The sequence below is a fragment of the Cryptomeria japonica genome, unplaced genomic scaffold (assembly GCF_030272615.1).
Source record: "Cryptomeria japonica unplaced genomic scaffold, Sugi_1.0 HiC_scaffold_291, whole genome shotgun sequence".
Taxonomy (NCBI): Eukaryota; Viridiplantae; Streptophyta; class Pinopsida; order Cupressales; family Cupressaceae; genus Cryptomeria; species Cryptomeria japonica.
This window is the reverse complement of record NW_026729113.1, coordinates 90,034-116,327: the sequence shown is the minus strand read 5'-3', so window position 1 is coordinate 116,327 and position 26,294 is coordinate 90,034. Positions and strand designations below refer to the sequence as shown.

At 33.5% G+C, this 26,294-nt stretch overlaps 1 protein-coding gene across 1 annotated transcript; it reads left to right on the top strand.

Moving 5' to 3' along the window:
* Positions 1–3,376: 3,376 nt before the first annotated feature.
* LOC131078750 (bifunctional isopimaradiene synthase, chloroplastic-like) lies at positions 3,377–10,912 on the top strand. The gene is made up of 15 exons (XM_059215809.1): positions 3,377–3,470; positions 3,580–3,633; positions 3,742–3,788; positions 4,119–4,431; positions 7,622–7,808; positions 7,904–8,121; positions 8,198–8,318; positions 8,411–8,523; positions 8,640–8,872; positions 8,974–9,086; positions 9,199–9,297; positions 9,444–9,659; positions 9,728–9,866; positions 10,062–10,298; positions 10,424–10,912. Exons 1-15 carry the CDS (start codon positions 3,377–3,379, stop codon positions 10,715–10,717), a joined length of 2,478 nt encoding a protein of 825 aa, XP_059071792.1. The 3' UTR covers positions 10,718–10,912.
* Positions 10,913–26,294: the final 15,382 nt, after the last annotated feature.

Below are 26,294 nucleotides of genomic sequence, written 5' to 3'. Positions count from 1 at the left end.
GAGAGAAATAAAGAGGAAGAGAGAAATGGGGAAATAAATATAGAGTGATAGAGATACAGATAGAGGGTTAGGTAAGAAGAAATAAATGGAGATATGGGGAGAGATAGGGAGATAGAGGGATATAAATTTAGAGATAGGTAGAGGGAGAGAGAAGAAAGGGGAAAGTGTGATAAAGTTTTGTAGAGAGAGATAAGTAGAGAGGGAGGGAGAGCAAGGGAGATATAATTTGATATATAGACAAAGAGAGGTAGATAATCAAGCATCATTAGCAACATGATCAAGTTATGTTTCTAATATATATATATATATATATATATATATATATATATATAGAGAGAGAGAGAGAGAGAGAGAGAGAGAGAGAGATTTATTGTACTCATAATACAATTTGACTTTGAATTAACTCTTTGATTCTTAATTGATTATGCTAATGAATGTACATTTTTAGTCACTAAATTTAAAAAGTTTAAAACTTAGGATTTGAATTTGTAATGAAGAGGACATTAAGTGGCACAATAAAAGATATCAAATGATCAAGATAAGTGGATCACTTAAATTAAAATAATTTGCAATAAAATTTAGGTAACGAATAATAAATAAAACTTAATTTTTGAAAGTAACTAAGTTGAATTGAACACAAATTTATATAATCTACGAATGATATATAAATTCAAAAACTAAAAAATACACAATGTAAATTTTATGAGATATGCATAGGATTTAACTACTATTATATGAGAAGGTTATTTTGGGGGAAGGTTTTATATGGAACCCAATTTCATTTAGCTATTGTCACAAGCCATAGGCGAACTTCTTTCACCAAAAATCAAAATTGGTTCATAGAAAATATAATAAAACATTAATTATTATTTAAACACATTAATATATAACAAATTACTTTTGATTTATAAAAAAAGATTTTAAATTTTATAATATTTAAATTTTAAGCTAAAGATTTTCATTTATAGATTGATTTTTTTATTTTTTTAATCTAGAGCCTTAGGAAATTATGATTTATAAGAATGACTTTATTCATAGAAAATATCAACAAATCTTTATTATTATTATTAAAAATTAATATATAACAATTAAATTATGATTCATAAGAAGGATTTTTAAATTAATAATGTTAACATTTTTCAGGTAAGGATTTTTCTTTATAGATTAGTTTCATCACTTTTATATTTAAAACCTTTGCAAATATGATTAAATAAAAAAAATTGTAATTATTATTTTTAATTGTATTGAAATTTAAATAAAGAACAAAAACAATATTATATTTTAAATCAAGAGTAAAATATAGCAGGTTAATTCTCTACCAATCTAATATTTAAAGAGTGATTACCAAATAACAAAAAAATAGTTTAAATACAATAATGGTACATGACAATATAATACAATCATCTATTATAGAAAAAAAGTAATATAGTAGACGTAAGAGTCATTATAGTATAAATTTATAATAACATAATGATTAGTTTAAAGACCATAATAGTATGATAGTATAATATTGATATGTATTATAGAAAAGTAGTAATATAGTAGACTTAAGAGTCATTATAGTATGACATTACAAAAAAGTTAAAACAACATAAAAGAATAACAACACAATAATAAAGTTTTAATGACGTTCACGAGATCCAATGGCTTAAGGGACCCACAAGTTCAACTTATCCCAGTTTCAGATTCTTTTTCATTGTGGATCTTCTCTTCGGAATCTTAATTAAGAGGTTTGCTATTTTGCGAAATCTTGACTCTTCAAAAAGCTCGTTCAGACTATCTACTTTTAATTTATTCCCAAACTGATAGCGAGAATGTTTCATACCGAAAATAGAATATAATCTTAACCACCTCTCTTATTCAGTCAATTTTAAATCGTCTGTTTGTCAAAACTATTTGAAGCATTAAAGAAAAGTTTCTAGAAAAGTTTGTCAACAGTCTTTTAAGCAAATCTTTCTACGATTTGAATAGATGTTATTCCACCTGGCCACTAGCACATCAACCGTGTTTTCATGGTTTGTGGATAATATAAAATTATTATTTTAAAGTATCTTCTACTTCCTCATAGCTGTTAAGCTTTTTATATATTCAAATGATTCTGCATTTTGTCTGCAGTCTGTTCTGTCCATTGTCAGAGTTCGTTAAAAGTGTTTGAAAAAAGTTTAGGTGTTAAGCTTTTTATATATTCAAATGATTCTGCATTTTGTCTGCACTCTCTTTTGTCCACTGTCAGAGTTCGTCAAAACTGTTTAAAAAAGTTATTTGTGTCAGTTTTTTAAATCAACTTTTGGCATCTGATCAAAATTATCAATATTGAATGTAAGATCTGTAATATGCTAGGGGAAAGGACCCAGTAGTCGTGCACCCTAACTTCACGCTTCTCAAAATCCTATTTGGAAATTTCGAATCACTCCGATTTTTTTACAGCAGCTTACTTGGCAAGTCCCCTGCTTATAACTAAGGTTTCAGGGCCACATCATCAAATATGATGCCACATCAGCATGCTTTTTGCCAAGGTGTCCAAAACAGCCCCAAAAAAAAGTGAGACCAATAGGCGTGCAAAAGAGACCCCAATAGTTGTGCAGCCGATGTGGCATCACCTGATTGGTTACTTTTTACAATATTAGTACATTTCTTAACAACTATTGGTACATTTCCTAACAACTGTTGGTACATTTCCTAACAAAAATTGATATTTTTTGTTTCAAACAATAGGTTTTATTTGTTCAATTTTTGGAACAAAAGGTATCAACAACCCTCACAACAATTGGAACATGCTCAACTACTGGGTCCTTTCCCCTATATAAAATGAAGCTGTAAAGTCTTGTTTGAAGCAAGTACTAAAATCTGTTAACTTTTTTAATAAATGTTTGTTTGAAGACTTTATAAAATTAACTATTAAGTGACTTCTCATTTTCTATTCATATCTTTTTTGAAATATTTTTTTTTTAGGATGTTTTTTTTTTTTTTTTGGTATGTGTAATATTTTTTGGGTATGAATTTTGGTGAGTGTTTGATTGTTTTTTAAGTTCAAAACAAATTAATTATAAATGATCAAATTTAATTGTCAATATCATAAAATATTTAAATTTGATTTCTATTATTTTAGATAATAATAAGATACAATTGACACATCAAATCAAACTAAACAATTTAAATAAATTCTTAATTAATTTATATATTTTATTATAAATAATTCAATCTTATCAAGTATTAATTTAATAGATTTTCTAATCAAACTAATATTATACAAAGTCGAATATCGTAGGATTCAGAATTTGTCGTGGCATGGCAAGTGCAACCCTATAAAGGTCTCTCCTCCTCATGCCTGTTAAACACAAAAGTCAATACAAAGGAAATATCTAGTTTTTTAAAGATGGCCCCAATTTTGTTTGCACCGCTCATTCCAGTTTCGACGGTTAATACTAAATGTTTGCGTTTTGGAAATTATTCGCGTGCAAAGAGTCTGGGTAAAGATTTTTTGTTTTTTTTAATAAATTTATCAATATATTTTGCATAGATTTAAAAATATAAAGATTATAATATTTAATTATTATTGTTTTTCTGAATCATTTGCAGCTTGGCGCAACATCCCATCTGCTGTTGTCGGAGAGGATGCGAAGAGTCTTCAGGGTAATGGCAATCAGAAAATACACACCATCTGCTTTATTTTATAGAGTTTTGAGTTTAAACTAGTGAAGTATTTGAGTGTTAAATAATTTAAGGCTGTCATCATTGCAGCTTATTACGGGAAGCCAGATTACGTTCAATCTGTTTCAACATTTGTGGTATTAAGTATGAACTGAATGTAGATAGATCAGCTTTTTATTAGCACATTTTTTGAGAACTTGTGGATAACATTTATCAGTAGTCATTCAGATATTTGTTTATATCAGTTTTATGAGTTACACGTTCTGATTTTAGTTTATATCAGTTTTATGAGTTACACGTTCTGATCTATCATTGAAATGAAAGAACTAAAAAATTATACAATAAACTGTAAAGATCACTTAATCACTTATAGTAAATTCGTATCGGATATATGTAAAATCCAAGAGGAAATAAAAGATGAATAATGAGAGAAAATCTGAAAATCTGATTTCCTGTTATTGTTTCAGGCACCCTCGGATGAGATGGATAAGAGAATAGAGGAATTGGTTGCAGAGATCAAAGCTATATTTAATTCGATGGAAGATGGGGAAATAAGTCCCTCTCCATACGATACTGCGTGGGTAGCGAGGATTTCTGCAATTGATGGCTCCGCTAAACCCCAGTTTCCTCAAATGGTGGACTGGATTCTTCACAATCAGTTACCCGACGGTTCTTGGGGAGAGAATCGTCGTTTTTTAGCTTGTGATAGATTACTCAATACTCTTTCCTGCATAGCTACTCTAGCCTTCTGGGGCGTTGGAAATAACCAAGTGAACAGAGGTAATTACATATTTCGTTTTTCCTTGTCTTTCCATCTGTGCTTAAGGAATGAAAAATTACAAAATAACAGAAACAAATAGCTCAACGTATACTACAGCATACAGAACCAAATCTTTTATTCATTCATACTAGAATGCAATACAACTCCTCTTTTATTTATAGAGGATTCATCGATCCTTCTGAAATATCTAACTATTACTTAGCCAATGCATGAGCGGTGGAAGAGAAGATTAATCCACGCGTGGAGGTTAGAGATCTCAGCTGCATGCATGGAGCAGACGTAAGATCAATTTATTAATTATATCAAATCTTCAGTTTGGCTGCTTGCACGGAGGATCTAAACGTTTGCATGGAGGATTTGCTTGCATGTAGACGGTTGCAGGAGAAATTATTCTTTCCAACATTCTCCCTTAATTTTGACTACTAACTTTGGTTGCATTCTTAGTCTCTTTCACTCATGCTGCTGTATTGAAAAACTTCTAAATCTAGAGATCGAACCTTGGAAATCCCATGCTATTATTGGGATGCTCTTACCACGAGCTCTGGCCCTCTTGGTTACCAGTCCATTGTAGGTTAAGGTATGATTTAATTTTATCAACACCTCCCTTAAAGTCACACTACATATGCTTGCTCGGGAATCTTACTATCAAAGGCCTAACTGACCTCAAACATTGCTTTCATATAGAAACAAAATGCTCTTTTTTAAGTCTTCAACTTCAGCTACAGCCTGAGTAGTGCTTTCCCCCCTTAATCTACAACTTCACCATGACCAAATCTTACACCAAACCCCTTTTCTTATAAATTTCTAAAACCTCAACTTTACTGGTTTTCGACTCCCCCTTAACACTTAATCGTTAAAAAAACAGTGACCTTACTCATGCACGATACTTTGGTCTCTGGCTCCTTCAATTTTCTTCTTCACCAATAAGTGATTCCATACTTCTTCGTTAATTCTGATCAACGGAAAAGTGTGGAATCACTTATTCGTGAAGAAGAAAATTGAAGGAGCCACAGACCAAAGTATCGTGCATGAGTAAGATCACTGTTTTTTTAATGATTAAGTGTTAAGGGGGAGTCAAAATTCCTCCTCAATTTCTTCTACTAACAATTTTAGCTCCACTCATTCCCAAATTTTCTCGTAGATATTCAAAGCTTTCTCTAGGTAGTGCTTTAGTAAAAATATCAGCTAACTGATCTTCAGATCTACAAAATTCAAGATAGATTTCTCCATTGTTGACCAATTCTCTGATGAAGTGATATCTAGTATCAATGTGCTTGCTCCTCTAGTGAAAAATGTGGTTCTTTGATAATGCAATTGCTGACTTGTTGTCACAAAACACTGGTGTAGGTTCCTCTTGTGCTTGTAATAGATCCTTCAATATTCTCCTAACGTATGCTACAACATAAAAAACTAAACCTTTATTGATTCATACTAAAATGCATTACAACTCCTATTTTATTTATAGAGGATTCATCGATCCTTCTAACTATTACAACTCCTATTTATAGAGGAAATTGTGCATGCATGGAGGTTAGAGATCTCAACTGCATGCATGGAGCAGATGTAAGATCAATTTATTAATTATATCAAATCTTTAGTTTGGCAACTTGCATGGAGGGTCTAAACGTTTGCATGGAGGATTTGCTTGCATGTAGACGGTGGCAGGAGAAATTATTCTTTCCAACATTCCACCTTAATTTTGACTGCTAACTCTGGGTGCATTCTTAGTCTCTTTCACTCATGCTGCTGCATTGAAAAACTTCTAAATCTAGAGATCGAACCCAGGAAATCCCATGCTATTATTGGGATGCTCTTACCACAAGCTCTGGCCCTCTTGGTTACCAGTCTATTGTAGGTTAAGGTATGATTCAATTTTATCAACACCTCCTTTAAAGTCACACTACATATGCTTGCTCGGGAATCTTACTATCAAAGGCCTAACTGACCTCAAACATTGCTTTCATATAGAAACAAAATGCTCTTTTTTAAGTCTTCAACTTCAGCTACAGCCTGAGTAGTGCTTTCCCGACTTAATCTACAGCTTCACCATGACCAAATCTTACACCAATCCCCTTTTCTTATAAATTTCTAAAACCTCAACTTTACTAGTTTTCGACTCCCCCTTAACACTTAATCGTTAAAAAAACAGCGACCTTACTCATGCACGATACTTTGGTCTCTGGCTCCTTCAATTTTCTTCTTCACCAATAAGTGATTCCACACTTCTTCATTAATTCTGATCAATGGAAAAGTGTGGAATCAGTTATTGGTGAAGAAGAAAATTGAAGGAGCCACAGACCAAAGTATCGTGCATGAGTAAGATCACTGTTTGTTTAATGATTAAGTGTTAAGAGGGAGTCGAAATTCCTCCTTAATTTCTTCTACTAACAATTTTAGCTCCACTCATTCCCAAATTTTCTCGTAGATATTCAAAGCTTTCTCTAGGTAGTACTTTAGTAAAAATATCAGCTAACTGATCTTCAGATCTGCAAAATTCAAGATAGATTTCTCCACTGTTGACCAATTCTCTGATGAAGTGATATCTAGTATCAATGTGGTTGCTCCTCTGGTGAAAAACATGGTTCTTTGATAATGCAATTGCTGATTTGTTGTCACAGAACACTGGTGTAGGCTCCTCTTGTGCTTGTAATATATCCTTCAATATTCTCCTAACGTATGCTACACATACAAAACTAAATCTTTATTGATTCATACTAAAATGCATTACAACTCCTATTTTATTTATAGAGGATTCATCCATCCTTCTAACTATTACATAGCAAATTCATGAACAGTGGAAATAGTAGTTCCACCGATTAAAAGATTAAACAGATAGCTCTGCATGCGTGGAAATAAACAAGGAGATAGATACTTTATGCTATTTGTTTCAAAAATAAAATAAAAATAAAATAAAATAAAATAAAATAAATAAAATAAATAAATAAATAAATAAAATAAAAATGAATGGAAGAAATTAACTTCTTCTAACAGTGCTGTCATTGCGCCAACGGGCCAAACACCTTTATCCATAGACCTATGCGCATTTTTTTCCAGATTTTGGAATTTTGATTTTAGTAGTTTTTTTTTTACATTGGATAGTTTAATTCAGATATTTTCAAGTTACCTTACAAGAGGTATGATTGAAATATGAGATTTACCTTGAAAAGTTTAATTTTTGGGCCATAGCAGGTATTGAGTTCTTAAAGGGTAATACAGAAGGAATGATTAAAGAAGCACTAGGTCATCATCGATCGAAAGGATTCGAGATAGTCTTTCCTGCGCTGTTAAATCAAGCCAAACTTTTGGGTTTAGATCTTCCTTATGAGGTACCTATCATAAAGCAAATCAACGAAAAGCGGGACTCCGAATTAAAAAAGTAATCTTTTGCTATTATCTGTTCGTGATATGTCATGTTTTAAGACACGCATAAACTGAAGATGGAAGTGATTGAATAAGATTATTGTGAATTAGAGTATCTTTTGAAGAGCTGCACAGCCATCCCTCAACAATGTTGCAGTGTCTGGAAGGGATACAAGAAGTAGTAGATTGGAAAAATATCCTGAAACTGCAATCCCAGGATGGATCTTTCTCAAGCTCCCCAGCATCTACAGCTTGCGTATTTATGCAAACAGGAGACAACAAATGCCTAAGGTTTTTGACAAGCCTTGTTGCAAAGTTTGGAGATCATGGTAATTGTTGTACTCAATACTCAAAAGCATTATTGAAAGAATATCGGATTCTAAAACTAAAATGTTGGCATTACAGTACCGAGCATTTATCCAGTGGATATAGCGGAGCGTTTGAGAGCCGTGGATAGTGTTGAAAGTCTTGGCCTCGAACGCCATTTCCAAACGGAGATTAAACAAGCCATGGACTATGTGTTCCAGTGAGTAACAGTGTCTCCTCTGTTGTGATTTTTATGTAAAAGTCCAGATTATTGATTTTATTTTGACACCTTGCTTTGGAAACGTACGGTAGTTACTGGAGTGAAAGAGGCATTGGATTAGGAAGAGAGAGCCTGGTTCCAGATATTGATATTACAGCCACTGCCTTCAGGCTTCTCAGAACGTTCGGCTACACTGTATCTTCTGGTATACATGTATTTGTATGCAAATGATTCATATGAATACTCTTTCAAAGCTTAATCGAGTCTTTAATTTCCAGAATAATTAGATCTGTCTTAACCTTAAATAATTTCAATTGACAGACGCTCTGCAAAACATCAAAAGCGAGGCTGAAGAGCTTTCTAAGCGGTCCGGTGACGAAAACTGCGCAGGAATAATCGCCATACTCAGCCTGTATAGATGTTCACAGCTTAACTTTCCGGGCGAAAACGTAATGAGAGAAATCGGTGCATTTGCAGAAGATTACTTGGCCAGATCCCTGGAAAGCAAGAACTTTTGTCAAGCGAAGGCTGTGAAGGAAAACCTTCGCCAAGAGGTACTGCGAATTGTTCCTTTCTCTGAAATTCTATTCTGTGAATAACTTCTTAAATAAAAAGCAAAAATCTGATTTCCAATATTTTTTTCATATTTCTCCAGATCGAATATGCTCTGTCTGCTCGGTGGAATAGAAATATGCCAAGGCTGATGGCTAGAAATCACATAGTAGCGTTTAATCCCGATGATCTATGGCTGGGGAAGACATTATATCGGTAAGATACAGTGTTTGTTTCGTATCTAGTGAACATTATACAGTCTGATTGCTTAAATTGTCTCTGGTGAACATGCCGCTAATCTAGGCTGACTGCAATGCATGCCATACAGATTGCCAAAAGCGAGCAACGACAAGTATTTAGAATTGGCCAAACTCGACTTCAACAGCATTCAGGCTAAACTCAGATCTGAAATACAACATATAAAGAGGTAAAAATGAAGCAGTTAAAAAAGAGTGAGAAATAGTCCCTGTTATAAAGATAATCTAATAAAAGCGCAAAAAAATTAGAATAATCCTTGTTTTTGCCAAGATCTTTGATAAAAGATGTTAACATGAGATTATTCTGTTGTTAAAGATGGTACAAGGAATGCAAATTCCCGCAGTTGCATTTTACTCGTCACAGAGAAGTGGCAGTTTACTGGACCTCTTCAGTGGTGATGTTTGAACAACAATACACCGACTGTAGACTCGATTTTACAAAAGCCGGAATCCTGGGTGTTATCACAGACGACCTCTATGACACCTATGCAACTCTGCAACAACTCAAGCTTTTCAATGAAGCTTTCGAAAGGTCAGCACATTCAATCCCCATCTTATGTTGACAAATTGGCCATATTAACTCTCGTCTTTTCGGCGCAGATGGGATCCATTGCAAATCGACCAATTGCCAGAGGACATGAAAATAGTTTTCATGGGTTTCTATAATACTTTGACCGATATATCCGAACGTGCACGGGAGGTTCAAGGACGTGATGTGCTTCCTTACCTGCGCCAACAGGTAAATACTGATTTCGTCTCTACCAAAAGAAAATTTTGAACTCAACTTTGTGTTCCTTTAGAGTGAATCCTTTTTTCGTTGGCTCTTGTTTGATTTTGACTACATGTTCAATATCGGTTCAGAGTTGAGCTGAAGAAGAGGGGAATTATAGTTTAACAAGATTATTTTATTTTTTTTGTCTGTTGCGGGGTTCAGTGGTTGAATCTGTTGTTCAGTTTCACAAAAGAAAGAGAATGGATGGAAAGAAGTTATCCGCCATTATTAGATGAATATTGGGAGAATGCCAAAGTGTCGATAGCAATGGAATCAACTATCCTGACGCCAATATTTTCTACGGGAGACATTCTTCCTGATCACATTCTCGGGAAACTTGACTTTCTTAATCTCGTCAGTGAGACAGGCCGTCTCATGAACGATTTCAGAACTTTCCAGGTGATCCTTTCGACAATTCATACTAATATCCTGCTTCTGAATTTGATTGTGTTCATGATCGTCATCAACGTTTGAATATATTAAAAATCTAAACGTAGTGTGTATTTTATACTGCGGTGATTTAGAGGGAAAGAGATCGCGGGGAATTGGCTTCATTCGTACAATGTTACATGAATGAGCACCCTGGATGCACTGAAGAAGAGGCCCTGAATTACATGGAAGAAGTGAACGAAGAGGCTCTTACTCAATTGAACTACCACTTTTTAATGCGTGCAGACATACCCAAGCGTTACAGAACACTTCTTTTCAACACGGCCCGGATAATGCAAATTATTTACAGGAAGGAAGACGGCTTTCTAAATGCCGCGGAGGACCTTGAAGATTCCATTAAAAAGTCTCTGTATGAACCAGTGCTGTAACAGATTTCCCAGTGTTATGGGATCTTGAAAGTCCAAGAATCAAGGCACGTGGGTCCATTAAAAAGTGTCTGTGCGAACCGCTGATGCAATAGATTACTATTACGGATTGCTGAAATTCTAACTTCAGTAAAATAAAATTGTTGTTCCAAAAGATAATAAAACTTTGTGCAAATATGGAAGACACTGTTTGTTTTATATGATTATAGTCTATTTGCATTTGATTACAATTAATTTGTCTCTTGTGCGCATAGCGCTAATTTAGGTTGACTATGATACACAGCCTACACACTGCCACATGCGAGTAAAGACAAGTATTTAGAATTGACAAGTAAAATTTGAATGAATCAGTCCTTGTCGTATCTGTAGTCTGACAAATATTATTTTATGCAAAATTCTGGAAGTTTCTTCCAACTACCTCCAACTTCTAGAAAAATCTAAAGACCTCAATAAAAAGAGACATTTGTAATCAGTTCAGTGATGAATGAAAATATGGTTTGTTAAATGAAAATTTTGTCTTTCTTGTGTGCTGCTCTGTTTATCTCCTTACTTTGTTTTTTGTGTTCTATGCTATTTCCAACAACCGCACACTTTAAGCAACATATTAAGCCTAATAAATATCAGTCAACTCTGAATGTTTAACACTTTTAAGCCTACAAATGTAAGCTTAATGTGTGTGATTTAAGCCGTTTCGTTTTCAAATATTCCTTCTTATAAAAATAATCTAATCAAAGCAAATAAAATTAGTTTAATATGTGTTTCTTTGAACATCTTAGAAAAAAAAATATTAACATGAGACTAGTGTATTGCTAAAGATATAGAAGAAATAAATTTTTAAAAGGTCGTTGCATTTAATTTAATCCTCATCTCATATGAATAAATTGGCCATATTAATTTGTTAAGAAACAAAGTTTACATTAAAGAGAAATTACTCACCATCATAACATCAATATTTGGAGAATGTCGCAATGTGGGTGGCACTAGGAGCAAATACCCAACGACAATATTTTTCTACGGCAGAGATTCTTCCTAATCACATTCTCGAGAAGCATGACTTTTGAGACGACTTTCTCAATCTCATCAGCGTGATTGTGCATCCTGTGAACGATCTTACCCAAGTCTCCTTTCACTTTTAACCTTTTTTAAACACGTTTGATTATGTTACAACCTAACAAGTATTTTACACTTGATTTACAATGTTAGATACAGCCAGGTTAATGCAGCTGATTTATAGGAATGAAGACGACTTTCTAAACATCGCGGACGACCTAGAAGATTTCATTAATTTGTCTCTAGTGCGCATACCGCTAATTTAGGTTGGCTGTGATACACAACCTACAGACTGCCATATGCGAGTAAAGACAAGTACTTAGAATTGGCCAAACTCGACTTCAACCGCATTCAAGCTACACAATGAAGACAAATTTTTCATTTAACAAACCATATTTTCATTCATCACTGCACTGATAACAAATGTCTCTTTTAATTGAGGTTTTTTAGATTTTTCTAGAAGCTGGAGGTAGCTAGAAGAATCTTCCAGAATTTTGCATAAAATAACATTTATCAAACTACAAATACGACAAGGACTGATTCATTCAAATTTTTATAAAGATTTGTTTTCACTGTTTGCATTTAATATTGGGATTGACTGGATACAAAAGTGACTGAATGGTTGGGGTAGTTGGCATTACTCTCTCCAACACTCCCCATTAATCACAACTACCATGAATGTTGTTGCATTCTCAATTTCTTTGTTCTTGACTACTATCTTCTTTTGTCTCGTTTCTATTGTTGATAATCGATTCTTTAAACTTTCAAATTCTTTCTTTGCATAGACCTTTTGTCATTTGTTCACATGGGGTGAACTCACAATAATGGTTCCCACCTTTTTGCCACTTTTGACACTGAGATGAACATTTTTAAAATAATCTTCAACTTCCGAGAACTATAACTTTTAAACTATTAAAAATTTGAAAATGATGTAAATGAGTGATTTGTAGCATTTTTTTCTTTAGATTCTATATATATTTTTTTCAAATGTTTTTCAAGGATTTTTAAAAAAATTTCCATCTCCCTCGAAAAGTAGTTTTTTACAACAAACTACATTTTGTAAGAGTGATGTGCCTCCTGAAACGCATAACTTTTTTTCTATAAATTATTAAAAACTCGATTATTTTGAATTTTGGTTTGCTTGCAGTTGGTTTGATAGTGATATGTTGAATATTTTTCATTTTATTAAGTTTTGAAGTCCAACTAGTCATAATTCAGACATAGGTTTAAGTTTGAACACATAACTTGTTCTATATATATCAAAATTCAACTTTATTTATTTTTGTTAGAAAGAAGACATCAATACTTGGGGCATAGATATTTTTCAGAATTGGTTTGAATTAGTTTCCTATTTTTCCCAATGCGTTGAACAAAGAAGTTCATGTTCGGTGAAAAACCAATATTCCATAAAATTAAAAAAACAAAAACATAATAAATTCACAATGTAATAATATTACACTCGTTGGAAAGCTTGCTCCAAGTAGTACCATCGAATATTTTTGGGTTATCAAGATTATTTCATTTGTGCCTTGAACTAGAGGTCCGAAAGCGAAAATTCCTCAGAACTCTGAAATTTTTGGGGAGAGACCTCTAACAAGAGGGTTTGAATGAACACTGGTTCGAGTGAAGGGGAGTAAGGGGTTTGAACAAACCCCCCTTCGATCGAACCCCCAGGCAAAATTATGACACACACATTTATGTAACAGCTAGGTTCAAACAAACCCAACCTTTTCTAACTGTCAACGTTCATTCGAACCCTGGCCAACTCAATTGTTTTTTTATTTACATTTTAGTAAAAGTCATATAAATATACGTAATTTTTTTCATTTTTTAACACACAAATGATTAAAACAATTCACATTTTTGGATGAAAGAAGACGTTTGAAAATTATTTTGAGGGCAATAATTTGAAGATATTTGAAGGTTTTTTTAAAAGCATGGGGAACAAAAAGAGAAGGCAAAATAAGACTTCAAAGAATTATTCTCCCGAAACAAAACAAAGATATCGAGAACAAAGAAGGCAAAGATATCATGATGCAAGTATGTATTTTTATTTTTATTTTTATTTAATTTTATATGTATTACGCACCAAAAATTGTGTTTATTTGTTAGTATTAGTTAAATATTTTTTATCTAATATTTTTAATGAAAATTAATTTAAATAATATTAATTAAATTGATTTGATTTATATAATAATTTTATCTTAATTAATTCTAAATGATGTTATTTTTATTAAATTAATTGAAAATAGTAGGATTAAAAATAATCTCATTTTAATTAGAATTAATTATGCTTTAATTTGAAAAAATATGTGTATTTGCAAATTTCAAATTCCATTAATTTGCTTGTTGTGTAATTGACTTTTTCTCCTATATAATTAAGTCCATTTATAATAGATCATAGTTTTAATTTAAAATTTAGATCTTTACGACCCCTCTCTGTCTCATTTATTATTTATAATTTATAATTTAATTTAGATTTTGAAACCATGTGTCTTTATAGTTTAGCAAAAACTTCAATTGGTGCTCTAAATTTAACAAACTTGTCTTTTGTATCTTCAACAATAGGCTCTTTTTGTTTTATCCTTAAAAAGGTGTTTGCCTCCCTAGTAGCCCTTAAGGCTTGGTGAGAGGGAATGACCCAAAGTGGTAACAAGCTAAAGCCAAGCTCTTCCAAGCCACTATAAATAAATGTGTTTGTGAGGAAAGTTGCAAGCAACAGGTGTTACATGCTACTATAACGACGTTATGACTCCCCATTAACCCTATAGAGAACAACCTCTATAAGTTGGGAGGCCTTCCATTTAACAGACTATAACACGTTGTTAATTATAGCCACCCGAATGGATGCCCTTACTAGACACATTTTGTAGTAGAATCCAATGACCTTCTAGTTGTTGGTGTAGGAGGTTGGACCTCTGAAGTGACTCACATTCTTGTGGTTCTTAGTAGAGATACAAAGTTCACCACGGGGAGTTTTCATGGGGACTAGTTCTTAGCTGTTCCGAAGAAGTGAGTGGCGTGAAGGGGAGCTAGTGGGGTCAAGCACCTAAGTATCCGCTTTGAATTGCATAGCTCGGGGTAACCCGCCAAGTGAGATTCAACAACTACTATCTCGTCCAGCCCTAGGATTTGTGTTTGCATGATCAAAACAATCAAACACTTTTAAACAAACAAACATTGTTTCTTCTTTGTTTTCAAGTGTATGTAAAAATATTTCATATTATACTTGATCCCCCTTTAAACCTATATTATGTGATACTAGGACCTATTACGTGATATTAAGACCTATTATCTGCGATAATACCTATCTTAAATATGACATAATAGAACCTATTATGACATAATAGGTCTTATTGTGACTTAATAACATGATCATGTATGCAATTTAAACATTTCACATTATATAATTGAGTCTGGGCCTTAAGAGGTGTATATTTATGATATATTAGGGCCTATTATGTACATGTGATAAATTAATGACCTATTATTGCATAATTTAGGTCCTAATATTTGCATAATATAGGTCTTAAGGGGAGTCAAGTATAATGTGAAATGTTTTTGCATATGTGGTCTTGTATTAAGTGATAAATTTAATAAGACATATTATGTCATAATTTAGGTTCTAACTTATATCATATTTAAGACAGGTACTTAAAATCATGTGATCGGTCCTTTAATATCACATAATATATCTATCTTAAGGGGAGTCAAGTATATTAATGTGAAATGTTTATGCATACGTGATCATATTAAGTAATAATAAGGCCTATTATGTGATATTAGGACTTATTATGTGATTATAGGTCTTAAATTTGACATAAATTTAGAACCTATTATGTCATAATAGGTTCTATTTATATGACTTCATGTATGCAAAAACATTTCACATTATACTCAAGAGTCCCCTTCAGACCTATATTATGTAGATCATATTAGGACCTATTACATGTGATATTAAGAGGTCTATTATGCAATAATAGGTCTTAAATACATGACATTATAGTCCACCTATTTGACATAATTTTTAAATGTCTTACTAAATGTCTTGAAAATTTGGATTCAAATTAAACTTGCAATTTCATTACATTAAAAATATTCTATGTCATCTAAAATTATGTGCAGAACACAATATAGTTGATGAACATAAGGAGGAGCTTGCCCAAGTTGAACCAATGGAGGTTGAAGGAGAGGGGTCAGGCTCCTTACCTCCTACCACTGGTATGGATGAGAATATTGTGGATCTAGGTAAACAAGTGAAGAGAAATATTACTTATAAAAATTTAGATCATTTACTTGAAATGGATGTGGATGAGTTGAAATGTCTAAGTGAAGAACCTAGACATACTAAAAGGAGGTCAATAATTAAAAGTGCAAAATAAATAATGCCTCATTTCTACAATCTTGATACTACACTACAGAAAGTTCAATTGTTATCAATTGTACTTACTCGCAAAGACTTAATAGATCCACTAAAATTGTTGGGTATAGATACAAGTCAAAAGAGGAAAACTTCTCAGCTACAAAAATCTATTGTTGATAATGTTACGAAAGGTTTGGTGAACATTGGTAAAAAATCTCAAACAGTAGATAAGACCATTTCAAGAAGAGTGATATTGACATCTTTAGTAAATGAAAGATTGCCTCAAAAAAGACAAATCTCTTCACTGTCATCTGAGTTTGGTTTTAGTAGAAGGACAATATCAAAATATGTTAAAAGGATAAAGAGTTTGGATGATACTACCTCAAAAGGGAATTGGACAATTATGTGTAGAGATCTTAATTCTGATAGAATTGAAGATGTTGTTAGGAACTTCATGACAAGTTTTTGGAATGATAATACTCATCCTTCATCAAATAGTAGAGATGTTTTCAAGAAAAGGATTGGCCCCGATCGTTATAATCTCCATATAAAACATTGGATAGACACAACAAAAAATGAATTGTATGTGTTGTTTACTAAAACAAACCCTCATATAAAGATTGGACAAATCATGTTTGAATGGTTAAGGCCATATTATGTGAAGGTAAACAAAGTTTTCAAAAATTAGAGAAGATAGTGATGCTTATGAAAAAACTCCTCTTAAATGAACAAGTCAATCCATAGCATCCATCTTATGTGATAAATCAGATGATAATGCAACCGGTCAAATAAATTGCATAAAAGGAATTTGTGGAACGTGTGGAGACTTGACTAAATTGCCTTTGAGAGATGAAGATACTGACATGAGCAAGATGGTAAATTGCAAGAGTTACAAGTACAAAAAAATTGAAACAAAATTTGGAAAGGTATCTGCAAGGTTAGATTATGTAGAAGAGGAAATAACTATTAGAATATGTATGAAATTTTTTTTTAAATTGATAAAACTATACATATGCCATGGTTTTTTTGCCAAGTAGCAATCAGAACAATTTAAAAGATTAAGAGACACTTTCCCACTTGGAACTATTCTATCTATAGTGGACTTCGTAGAAAATTACTCTTTTGCACATCAAAAAGAGATTCAATCAAAGTATTACTTTTCAAAGAAAATCACTATTTTGGTGCATGTGTGTTATCAGCATACACAGATGGATTTGGATGGTGTTGATAGTACATTTGAAAATCATGTCATTAAGAAAGAGTACCACTTCTATATTAGTGATGATAAGGAGCATGACACACTTTTTGTACAACATTGCTTTAAGAAGTTTTTTGGATATTTGAAAGAGAGAGGCATAACAATAGTTAAACATTTTGTTTGGTCCGACGGATGTGCGGTACAATTCAAATTTTCAAGGCCATTTTATGCACTGTGTAGATATCATCAAAATGACAAAATACTACATGTTTGGAGTTTTTTTGAGTGGTCATGGAAAGGGTGAACATGATGGTGCAGGAGCTTGTATCAAATAGGCTCTAAGAAAGCATCAAATAAATTACACAGGAGATCATATAGATTATGCACATGATGTTTTTGAATGGTGTAAGAAACACTTTGAGCAACCTAATTATCCTGGTGATCATCATCGAGAACATACAGATCCATTCCATATAGAGTGTTTTGGGAGATAACTGGTACGTGTTCTCTTTTAGTGTTTTATTTAAAAATTTTAAAAATGTTCCAAGTTCAAATATTTTAATTTAACAAATTCATCTACATGTATATTCGTGTACACATGTACATTAAATGCAGATGTGGATAGAATATCAATGCATGGATGCAAGAGCGTGGAGAGGACAAGATCTTTGCATTGTGTCATGAGTACAGATAATTGCCCATGGACATTTTACACTAGGGATTATTCATGTTTTTGTTTTGATTGCATTTTGGAAAACTATGTTGATTGCAAGAACCAAGAGCTTGGATATGTTAGTGAATGGAAATTGGTGCCATTAGATGTTTCTGACACATATGAGGATTCAAATGAGGATGAAATATTTGAAGACATTCCTTTGATTTTTAGTGATTATGATCATATTTCAGGATTGATTAAAAAAGGTATATGACGTACACATATTTAAATTATATATATATTTATTTCCTTAAAAAATGTTGCATACATGTAAATAAATTATATATGTTTTAAATAGAATACATGATGTTTAAAATTTATTTAACTTGTTTCAAATTGCAGGAGATATTTTTGCAGTCATAGCAAAAGATGGAAATATAGAAGGTGTTAGTTATTATTTATTGTGTTGCACAGAAGAGAGAAAGAAGTTAACAAAATCTGAAATGAGCGATGGAATGTCCTTTCCCATAGGTTTGAACTGATTCAATCTACGTTTAAATTATTTTATATAAATTTATTTTAAACATGCACACATCTGCACATGTTTTCATTTTTATATGTACACAGATCGCTTACGTGTGCATTTTTAATTTCTCATTTCTTATATACATGTACATGCAGGCTCAGTTATAGTGCAAGGGATATATTTCAAACAAGTTAAAAATTTTTAACATGGGATTCATTTCACTGAATACGAAACTGACAACAAGGTATATCAGTATAGCCACTCGATCATTTTTGTTGGCCTAATTCTTCAAACAATTTCACGTCATGGGCAGTCTCAAAAATGGAGACTAGATAGTGAAGATCATGCCAAAATATTAAGTATTATTGAAGAGTGTTCTGAACCACTTGATGTGGTATGAAAGTAAACCAAAGTACATGTGGTTCAACCCATGAATTGAATTAATACTTGATAAATTAGAACTTAACTTGTTTTGAAACTTGGATAGATATTTGAATTTAATATTTGATCTATATATATATGGCTTGTGTGGACCATATATTGTTTAGTTAAATATGAAATTTTCAATTATATTAAATTAGGATGTATGAAGTTAATTTGTATGTATGTTAAATAATACTTACGTGCACGTATGTAAAGTAAATTGGGACATGTGGATGAGTTGAAAATATGTTAAGGCCCAATGTATGTAGTTGATTAGGATGTATAGTCTATCTAATTCTAACTGCATGTATGCATATGTAATTTGTAAGTTGTTAAAATAATTTTAAAGAATGTATGTAAAGTACATTAGGACATGTATTTATTTATTTTAAAATGCACATGCACATAAATTTAATAAAAAAAAGCATATTTAAATTAGAATGTACATGTGTAAATTTGATATTAAATTTGGACATGTGTGTAATAATTGAAGAGTGGTTTGAACCACTAAGTGATGTGTTGTGAACTATTTAACTTGTAAATACCTAGAAGTACACAGTGTGAACTATTTAGTACACCTAGAAGTACACCTAGAATTTAAATTATTGAATATGTTCATTAACTTTAGTTTGTTCATTTGATATGAACAAGTGTGATTTTTATATTGTTCATGGCTTCCACAGTGGAGTGGATATATATTGTTCACAACTTATTTTAAATTAATGCATATCTAATGGATACATGTTACATGTAGTAAAATTTAAAATTTAAAATATAATTATAAACATATCAATCTTTTTTTAATCTATCTACATGTACATGTAAATTCAGTCAGAGATATATATAAATTTGAAAGTTTTAGAGAGCATGTGCATTCAATCATATATATTTGAAGTGTGTAAGTAATCTAACATGTGTGCATTCAATCATATATAATTAGCTGAATACAAATGATGCGATATATTTAATCCAGGATCAAATGTACAAACTATACATATATAAAGTATAATCTAACCATACATGCACATGATATATATAATCCAATCCATCAAACACAAATTGTATAAAGTACACATAATCTAACATACATGCATGAAATATATAATCTAATCAAACAAAAACTGTATAAAGTATAATCTAGTCTAAACTTCATACATGCATGAATATATAATATGAAAGTCTAAAATGTACATGTATGTATAAAAAGATAAACAAATGAGCTATAAAGTCCAGCAAATCAACATGCATCATGTTGGCCATGAATAGAGCGACTATCTGAGGGAGAGTCCTGGTGAGAGTTTGGATGTCCAATAGAACCCTGCAAAAGTAAAATTTATTTAAATATTAAATATAGATCTCTAGACACATGTACATCAAATCCGACTAGAGTTAAATTAAAATAAAAATATAAATTGTAACGCACATCCATATATGTACATATATACAAAAAAACAGAACTAATCTGTCCACTAACAACATTGAAACAATCTCTCCTATGCACACGCTCCAAGCTCAAGCTAGGAGTGACATGAGCTAACTATATGTGTGTGTGTGTGTGTGTGTGTGTGGATGTATGTATGTATGTATGTATTTAAAGATTAGTCCAGGATCAATTTAAATGACACAAATTAACTTAGAACTATTATTTATTAAATTATCTACATATGGATTTATCGTACATAACAACATATACATGTCTTGTAAATATTTAAATGGACATGTATGTGCATACCTGTGTATCTAGAGTAGGTTGTATACTTTGATCTTGTCCTATGATCATATCAACCACATCACTCATGCCTGTATATCTCTCTCTGACTGTATGTATGACTGAGGAGTGTAAGGGGCTAACACGATGATTAGGAATCATCTATGAAGTGTCTAATTGTAGTAGCATATCCAAAAACCTAGTATGGATCAAACCTTGCAGCTGCTCCTCAAATGAATCAAAGCCCTCATCTGTGATATGGACTTGATTAGCTCGTATCTCCTCCTTTGCAGCAATAGAGTGATCTATAGGTGGGTCAGTGCTTGGAGCATGCGTAGAGTGATGAGAATGTTGTGACTGCCTCGGGATGCATCGATGTAGCAGTAGTCTGCCCGTCTCTGAGAATCTCCTCTCTAACAACAGCCAATGGTATCCCAAGTCGAGATGAAATAAAATGGTAAGAATGTAGCAGGTCCTCGGCTAAATATTGGGACATTTGTACATGTCTACTACCTCCAACTATAGCTCCTACCTCATCTAGAGAGGGGATGCCAGTAGTAATATACTGATCATCTGAATCTAAAGCCACCCCATGACTAGAATATGCATGATCTATGGATTATCTCAAATGTGGTCAGCTCATCATATATTTGTCCAGCCTGTCAGATGATATGGTGGATGTTGTTGATGCAATATGTCCAGTCCTATCAATTGCTTCTCTCTAAGAAGCAATCACAATGTGATCCTCTATGGGGGCGAGGGTTGATATTAATACCAGAAATCTCTAGCCAACAAAGTCCTTGTGTCTAGGTGGAGCTCTATCACGCCTATGCTATGCATCTCTATCAACAATCCTACCCATCCCCTATCCATAATATGCTAGAATATCAAGGTAGTTTGGTTTCATCTGACAATGAACCTCAGCAAATACCTATTGTGCAAAGTATAAGGGTATCTGGTCATTATTAGGATAATGACCATGGGTAGCTAAGAAGCATACGTAAATCAATGATGCAACCTGTGGGTCGATACATCTCGTGACTATATATCCTCTCACCTTAATGTTCTCCTGATACTATGGAAAACATCTCTCCTTGATGGTCTCCTTCGAGACCACCCTCACCACATCAGCAAAAGAATCAGGACCCTCACCTTACTCTTCAGCTGTCTATAAATATGTTCTATAACCTCAAGTGAGGATGAGGCGTGAGAAACTAAGAGGTCCCTCAATGTCTGCAAACTATCAAAAATGGATGTGCATGTACTCTTGTATGTGCCATCATTACGGGGGTCATCTAATATGACCCTCAACCTATGCAACTCACGATCACTATACTAGAAAATGGTAGCAATGTTGGGCAATGGAGGATCCTAGTCTAGAGGATCTATATCATCATAGTGTGGATCATGATCACAAGCCTATGCAGGTGGATCCTGATTAGGATCCTGTGCAGGTGAATCGTGGGATGCCATCTATCTAGGTAGGTCATAAAGTTAAAATAAATACGTAAGCACACACACACACATGAAGCGCATTCAATTTAAATCATTAAAAATTAAAATTAGTTAAATTCTATAGAGAGAGAGAGAGACGATGTTAATCTTGAGCTCATTGAAATTTAAAATGTACACATGTGAAGTTCTCGCATAATTAATATATATATATATGTGTGTGTGTGTGTGTGTGTACATTTTAAATTAAATTAAAATATTAATGAGAGAGAGAGGGAGATCATTTTCATGACATGTACAATGTTAGAACACATATGCATGACCCTTTAAGACTGGACATATGACCCCTTCTAGGACACTATGTGATCCTAAGGCGTACATGTTGTATACAATAGGTTGTTATAAGGGATCATATGTGATCCTAACGGGTCACACATGTGTTAACACATGCATGACCCCTTAGGACCCTATGTGATGGACTAAGGGGTATTTCGTTCACACTAGGATTTTATAAGGGGTCATATGCGGTTCTCAAGGGTCACACATGTGTTAGAACACATGCACGACCCCTTAGGATCACATATGACCCCTTAGGACACTATGTTATCCTAAGGGGAATTTCGTATGTACACTAGGATGTTATAAGGGGTCATATAAGGTCCTAAGGGGTCACGCATGTGTTAATACATGCGTGACCCCTTAGGACTACATATGACCCATTAGGGCACTATGTGATGAATTAAGGGGTATGCCATTCAGACTAGGGTTTAATAAGGGGTCATATGCAGTCCTAAGGGGTCACATATGTGTTAGACCACATGCGTGACCCCTTAGGACCACATATGACCACTTAGGATACTATGTTATCCTAAGGGGAATGTCGTATGTACACTAGGATGTTATAAGGGGTCATATGTGGTTCCAAGGGGTCATGCATGTGTTAACGCATGCATGACCCCTTAGTACCACATATGACCACTTAGGATACTATGTGATCCTAGGGGGAATGTCGTATGTACACTAGGATGTTATAAGGTGTCATATGTGGTCCTAACAGGTTACACATGTGTTAGAAGACATGAATGACCTCTGAGGACCACATATGACCCCTTAGGATACTATGTTATCCTAAGGGGAATGTCGTATGTACACTAGGATGTTATAAGGGGTCATATGTGGTCCTAAGGGGTCACGCATGTGTTAATGTATGCATGACCCCTTAGGACCACATATGACCCCTTAGGACACTATGTGATGGACTAAGGGGTATGTCTTTCCCACTAGTATTTTATAAGGGGTCATATGCGGTTCTAAGGGGTCACACATGTGTTAGAACACATGTGACCCCTTAGGACCACATATGACCCCTTAGGACACTATGTGATGGACTGAGGGGTATGTCTTTCCCACTAGTATTTTATAAGGGGTCATATGTGGTTCTAAGGGGTCACACATGTGTTAGAACACATGTGACCCCTTAGGACCACATATGACCCCTTAGGAAACTATGTGATTGTAAGGGGAATGTCGTATGTACACTAGGATGGTATAAGGGGTTATATGTGGTCCTAAGGGGTCACACATGTGTTAACGCATGCATGACCCCTTAGGACCATATATGACCCCTTAGGACACTGTGTGATAGACTAAGGGGTATTTTGTTCACACGAGGATTTTATAAGGGGTCATATGTGGTTCTAAGGGGTCACGCATGTGTTAGAATACATGTGTTGTTGGCATTTTTAATTTTTTTTGCATTTCGCATATAGATTGCATTAATGATATGTTGTCATTGATGTCAATTGAATCGATGAATGGTATTCATGATATTGTTGATGTTATTGTTGTTATTGATATTGTCTTTTAATTGGTATGATAAACTTTAAGGAAGATGTTATAAACCAATATATGGTAGTTTGTAAGGTGAAGTGGTGTAAAGGGTTAAACCTTTCTATGTTATGTAACTGGTAAACCCTACCAGTTGTTTTCTGTTAAATCCTAACCAATCAAGTTTGTTGGCTTCAGATCTAATGTTGAGCAGTAATGATGGAGACACGTGTGATCATCGTACGAGGATAAGTTCAGATTGATTTGGCGCATTTGTTTGTTATCTTATAAAGGAGCAAAGTGGATTACATCTAATGCATAGAGCGCGATGAGTTACAAAGTTCGATGAAGCAGTGATCATGGAGCGGTTGGAATTTTCTTGATTATTGTGAAGAGATTGTTATGATTTCTAACGATCAAGATTGTACTGACTTGTTTGTAATCTCGATGATGAGAATTAGGTTTTTGTTGTGTTACCGACCTAGTTGATTTGTATTTAAGGTCGATGATATTGTTTTGTTAAGTGTTGGCAAAGTTGACAAGATTGGTAGAAACCAGTTGAGTGTGTGGTTGCCTAATCAGTGGATTGATCTTTAATTTGAGTAAAGGAAAATTGAAGCTTAAGATGGATCTGATCAAGCAGATGTAGTGCTATTCAGACAGATCAAGAAAACATGTTGTTTTCTAACAATTACAATACAAATTGAAATCCCCTAACCGGGTAGGCTCTAGCAAGCTTGGTTACTTTCTAAATCCTCTCACAAGGTGGTCCATTAGTTTGGTTTCTCAAATCCTCTGGCGAGATTACTCTTAACAGGGTATTGTTCTTTTCATCAAGGCATATTTGTAAATCCCTTAACCGGGTGATTCCTAACCGAATCAGTTCTTAATAGGACTTATTGTAAAAGCTTTAACAGGCTTGGCTCCTAATATGGCCAGCTTTAGAAGAGTTTAGATAGTTATCCTTGTGAGTCTCATCTCACTGTGGTTTTTACCTATTTGGGTTTTCCACGTATAAATATTTGTGTCAAGTGGTGAATGCTTTGTGGTTATGATCTTATTTGTTGATTTGATTAACTACTTAACTATTCTTATAAGGCATGATAATTGGAAGCATTGAGAGATGAATATGTTGACATATGATTAAGCATTTTTTATGTTTACAAGATTAAATTTGTTTATTGTTAAGTTGTCATAATAGTCAAACCAGTTGATGTTGGTAATCTTCTAGATATTATCTTGATTGAGTTATTTGTTGATAAGTTTTTTTTTGAGTTTGAGAGTTTGTATCAATTTTTCAGCATACTGATTCACACCCCTCCCCTCTCAGTATTCTACCAGATACTTACTCTTTCATCATACAATCAATTTGTATTAGAGCATATCAGGTCCTCTTTAACCTAAATCCTAACAACTTGAGGAAAAGATCTTGTAGATCATAATGAAGAAAGAAGGTCTGAAGTTCAACAAAGATAACTATAGGATATGGAGTGAAAAAATGAAGATTTACATTAAGAGTCTAGGAAGTCAGTATTGGGATCATATAAAAACTAAGTATACTGCACCTACTGGAACTTTGACTGATGATTAGAAGAAAGAACAACAAGAGAATCATCAAGCATTAGAGGCTATTATTAGTTCCCTGTTTGATGCTGAATATGTAGATGTTCATGGTCTTGAAACTACATATGAAGTGTGGAAAAAACTTGAAGAGATTTATAGTGGTGATGAACATGTTAAGATTTCTAAAGAGGAGAGTTTAAGAGGAAAGTTTGATGACATGAGAATGTCTGAAGGTGAGAATATCCAACAGTATGGTCAAAGGATAAAAGAGTGCAGGAGGGAAAGTGGAAGATGCCACAATGATTAGTAAGGTACTGAGAACCCTGCTACCGGTTTATGCTATCCGAGTTGCAGCTATTCAAGAGCTGAAATCCATTGATAGAACAAAGGTAACTCTTGACTCTATCATTGGCAAACTTACTACTTTTGAACTAAATGGCTATGATGGTAGTGTACAAAAATCAGAATCTGCATTCAAAGCTTGTGTCTCTAGCCCATCTGTGAGAAGAAGTAGAGATACCAGCCATAGCTATGAATCTAGATCCAACAAAGATGTTGATGACGAAGACAATTTAGTGGAGCTTGAAGAATTGTTGGCAAAATGATTGCCTACAGGCATTGGGAAATATAGAGGTAAGCTACTATTTAAATGTTTTGCTTGCAATGAGATTGGTCATATAGCAGCTAATTGCCCTAATGGTGAAAATGAATAAAAGAGAGACAAATTTAAGAAATATAAGGGTAAAAGCAAGAGAGATTGTCTTGTTTCTATTGACAGTGGTATTACTGATGAAGAATCTGATGATGATGCTAGT

Coding starts and splice junctions, on each gene's coding strand:
- LOC131078750 (XM_059215809.1), top strand. CDS start 3,377: ATGGCCCCAATTTTGTTTGCACCGCTCATTCCAGTTTCGACGGTTAAT. Junction 3,471..3,579: donor TTCGCGTGCAAAGAGTCTGG/GTAAAGATTTTT, acceptor AATCATTTGCAG/CTTGGCGCAACATCCCATCT. Junction 9,087..9,198: donor CTGGGGAAGACATTATATCG/GTAAGATACAGT, acceptor CATGCCATACAG/ATTGCCAAAAGCGAGCAACG.